The 3,806-nt window shown below is 38.8% G+C and overlaps 1 protein-coding gene across 1 annotated transcript; it reads left to right on the plus strand.

The window, feature by feature from the left end:
- The first annotated feature begins 1,760 nt into the window (after positions 1–1,760).
- LOC139110557 (uncharacterized) lies at positions 1,761–3,297 on the plus strand. Its single transcript, XM_070670391.1, has 2 exons — positions 1,761–2,442; positions 2,522–3,297. Exons 1-2 carry the CDS (start codon positions 1,761–1,763, stop codon positions 3,295–3,297), a joined length of 1,458 nt encoding a protein of 485 aa, XP_070526492.1.
- The last annotated feature ends 509 nt before the right edge of the window (positions 3,298–3,806 follow it).

Below are 3,806 nucleotides of genomic sequence, written 5' to 3' on the forward strand. Positions count from 1 at the left end.
ACTGTGACAATTAATTCGATCTGCACGTGACTTATCTGAAGTCGAGATGAGTAGTCCCCATAGTAATCTGCAACAAATATTTCTGAGAATTTCTTCCGGCTGAGATCCCCCGTTTTTCTTATCAAAGAAAGGGACTAAGGAGCCTATACGCTCTAATAAGTCCAAGCGTTAGTTAGATTTCTACCTCCACGAGAGTAACATCTCAGCGTCGCGTGCCGCGACTATCCATATAAAAGTAAAGTTCTCTCGCGCTTTACAATAACGATTAACTGCTATCCTAAGTGTTATTAAGTGATTGTAAAATCTTAAGTAATCGTTCAAATAAAATTAAGTGTTAATTTTAACTGACATCAATCATTCTCATCCACAACACAAACATTTTGGTCCTTCGAGCCGGATGAGATTTGAACCATCAAAGTTACAGTGAATAATTGTATGTGCACTTGTAAACGATAATCATGAGTAAGGGTTATGAAGCTGTTATCCGCGACCAGCAAGAACTATATGGTCGCATCTCTCGGTCTGTAGAGAACTTAAAGAAAATAGGAGCAGCCAAGATCAACGCTGGCTCTATTGAAACCCGACTTAAGCTGTTATATAGCTACTGGAATAAATTCGAGATCAGTCATGACCAGCTTAAGGCTGATCATTGGAATGAAATTAAGGATCAAGAGTATATTACTACTGATGTATACTCCGGAGTGGAGGACACTTATGTTGCCCAACAAGCAGCCTTGATGAAATTTTTGGAGCTTTAACGAAAGGAAGATGTGAAATTAGAAAGGTCCGCGCGCGACTTTGACGGAAATTCCCATCGCCAATTGCCTCGAATTAATCTGCCTTCCTTTTCGGGAAAATTCGAGGATTGGCCAGCCTTTAATGACTTGTTTAAGTCTATGATTGATCATGATCCTGAGTTAGCAGATGTAGAAAAGCTACATTATCTTCGAACCTGCCTAAAGGGAGAAGCCGAGAGATTGGTTAAAAACCTGTCCATTACCTTTGAAAATTATGAGAGAGTTTGGAACATATTGAATACTCACTACTCTAACAAACAATTGTTAGTAAGATCGTATCTTTTTTCCTTTTTTTTTCTTCCAAGGGCAAAATCTGATTCTGCTTAAGAAATACAGCGATTATACCATGGAATGATAAATACAGTTGGATCCATGGAAGCAATTGGTTATCCTTTAACAGACAACGTCCTGTTTATCTATCAGATTGCGGAAATGATGGATTCAAAAACTAGAAGTAAATGGGAAAATGACATCTCAGGAACAACGGAGGTACCGACTTACGAAAAAATAAAAATCTTCTTAGAAACGAAAATTCAAACACTAGAAGCTTTTCGCCCAACCGCGTCAGAAGCTGGTGGTACACCAAGTAAATACAACACCCAGTCTAAATCACCTCGATCACATTTGACCAGGAAATTCAATCCATCTACAGGAGGTAAGCCTCCAAGTTGCTCGTTTTGTCAAGGAGCTCATTATATACTGGGCTGCAGTGAATTTCGGCGAAAGGATCCGACAACCAGAAAAGAGTATGCAGTCTTCCGAAGATTATGCTTTAACTGCTTCGACAAACACTACATCAACCTGTGCTCCTCCAAGAAAAACTGTTCAGTATGCAACCAACGTCATCATAGTACCATCCACGACACCTTATCGGGAAATACTACGGGAAATAATTCCAAACTAATCGGAGAATCAACAGCAGAAACTACCAAAGCGGGGTCTTGATCAACAAGCAACAAGAAAATGGAACCCCACTCGACGGAATCGACAACCAGATGGCCAACCGGCGTCATGTCTCTCTACTTGCAGCATCATTTAACTGAACGCGCTACTGTTATGTTAGCCACAGCTAGAATTAACGTAGAAGATAAGTATAGAAACCAGAAAATAGTTCGTGCTTTAATAGATTCAGGTTCCAAAGTATCAATTGCATCTGAATCATTGGTCCACAGATTAAAGCTTGCTCGGCAATCAGATTCTACTACGATATTCAGCGTGGGTGGAAGCAAAACCGGTTACGCGCGAGGACGAGTTTCTCTAAAAATTACTTCCCGTATAAACCAAGAGTTCAATTTAAAAATCTCTGCTCTAATTTTACCTCGAGTTACAATAAATAATAATAAAACTCCAAAGAAAAATGAAGCTTGGACTCATCTTCAGGGCATTTCGTTAGCTGACCCTAAATTCTCTGACAATGATCCAATAGAATTGATACTTGGAGCCGATGTATATGCCATCATAATCCAAAGCGGCGTTCGTAAGGGTACCGGTGATATGCAAGTTGCATGCCGAACTGCTCTTGGGTGGATATTATCGGGAACGGCGGGCGGAGGAATACCTTTGGCTGTCGTCAATATACGTCATTGCACAATTAATAATGAACTTGAAGCCGCCGTTGTAAAATTCTGGCAACAAACAAGAGAAGGTTCCTAAAGTTACTGACAACCTTACGAAAGACGATTAAACGTGTGAGAATTATTTCAAGAAAACATATCAACGTTTAGATTCAGGGCGTTATTCGGTGCGATTACCTTTCATTAAAGCTAAACCTGAATTTCCGAACTCGCAAACTATAGCTTTAAGTAACTTTTTAAATCTAGAAAAACGACTTAGTCACCAACCAAAAATACGTCTTGCATATATTACATTTATGCAAGAATACCAGAATCTTGGTCATATGTCGGCAACTACTGCTCCAATAAATAATAACCATTGCTATTTACCTCATCATGCAGTAGTAAAATTGGCAAAAAATGATGCAACACCGCAAAAACTGCTAGTTGTATTTAACGGTTCCGCTTGTTTTGGAAATTCAGGATCTTTAAATGACTCACTATTATCAGGCCCTAACTTGCTTCCGTCATTAGCGGATATAATCTCAAATTGGCAAAAATATCGAATTGCGGTGACAGCTAATATTAAAACAATGTATAGGCAAATAAATATACATAGCGAGAATAGACAGTACCAGCGTATACTTTGGAGAGAAAATCCTAATGACAAAATATTAGATTACACCTTAAATACTGTAACCTACGGATTAACCTCAGCTCCTTTCTTTGCTATTCGCGTTCTTCGGCAATTGGCGCTTGATGAAGAAGAAAATTATCCTAAAGGGGCCTCAGTTCTTCGACAAAAAATGTATATGGACGATATACTAACTGGGGCTGATACAGTAATAAAGGCAAGGGAATTGATTACTCAAGTAATTAATATCGCCAAGGCGGGCGGATTTATGTTAGCTAAATGGGCAGTAGTAGGGAATAAACACGGGTTCTAATCCATGGGGCAATGAGCGGGGCGCGGGGACGGATGAAGAATCTATGACGAGAGGAGCGTAGGGAGGGGGAATTTCAATAGCGTAGAGACGAGGGATTGTGAATATGAGTAATTCACCCTTCTCCATTTTTTCTCTCGTATGTCACCACGCCAATGAGTTCCCTCTCCATACAGTTCCCTCACCGTAGATCCTTCCCCCGTCTCCACACCTCACCCATTGCACCCATAGATTAGAATTCACATGTCAGCAAAATTTCTCATACCTACCATCTTTACACATCGTATGTATCAGCCATTTTACGCATATATACATATATACCGTCGTTACTAACTTATAATGAGAGAAGTGTGAGAGAGGGAATTTTTTTCTGAGGTAGAGATAGAAAAAAATAAAAATTATTTAATAAAAATTTTTTAATATGGAAAAACTACACATATAATATTGAAAAAACATTAAAAAAAAAACTTAAAATAAAAGATACAGGTTTTAAGATATAAAACTTAAAATAA

Source organism: Cardiocondyla obscurior, linkage group LG21, assembly GCF_019399895.1.
Source record: "Cardiocondyla obscurior isolate alpha-2009 linkage group LG21, Cobs3.1, whole genome shotgun sequence".
NCBI classification, from domain to species: domain Eukaryota; kingdom Metazoa; phylum Arthropoda; class Insecta; order Hymenoptera; family Formicidae; genus Cardiocondyla; species Cardiocondyla obscurior.

What these genes read in the sequence shown, in the direction of transcription:
- LOC139110557 (XM_070670391.1), top strand. Translation starts at nt 1,761, where the DNA reads ATGGAACCCCACTCGACGGAATCGACAACCAGATGGCCAACCGGCGTC. An exon ending in CTGGCAACAAACAAGAGAAG is followed by an intron (nt 2,443 to 2,521) that starts GTTCCTAAAGTT and finishes ATCAACGTTTAG; the next exon opens with ATTCAGGGCGTTATTCGGTG.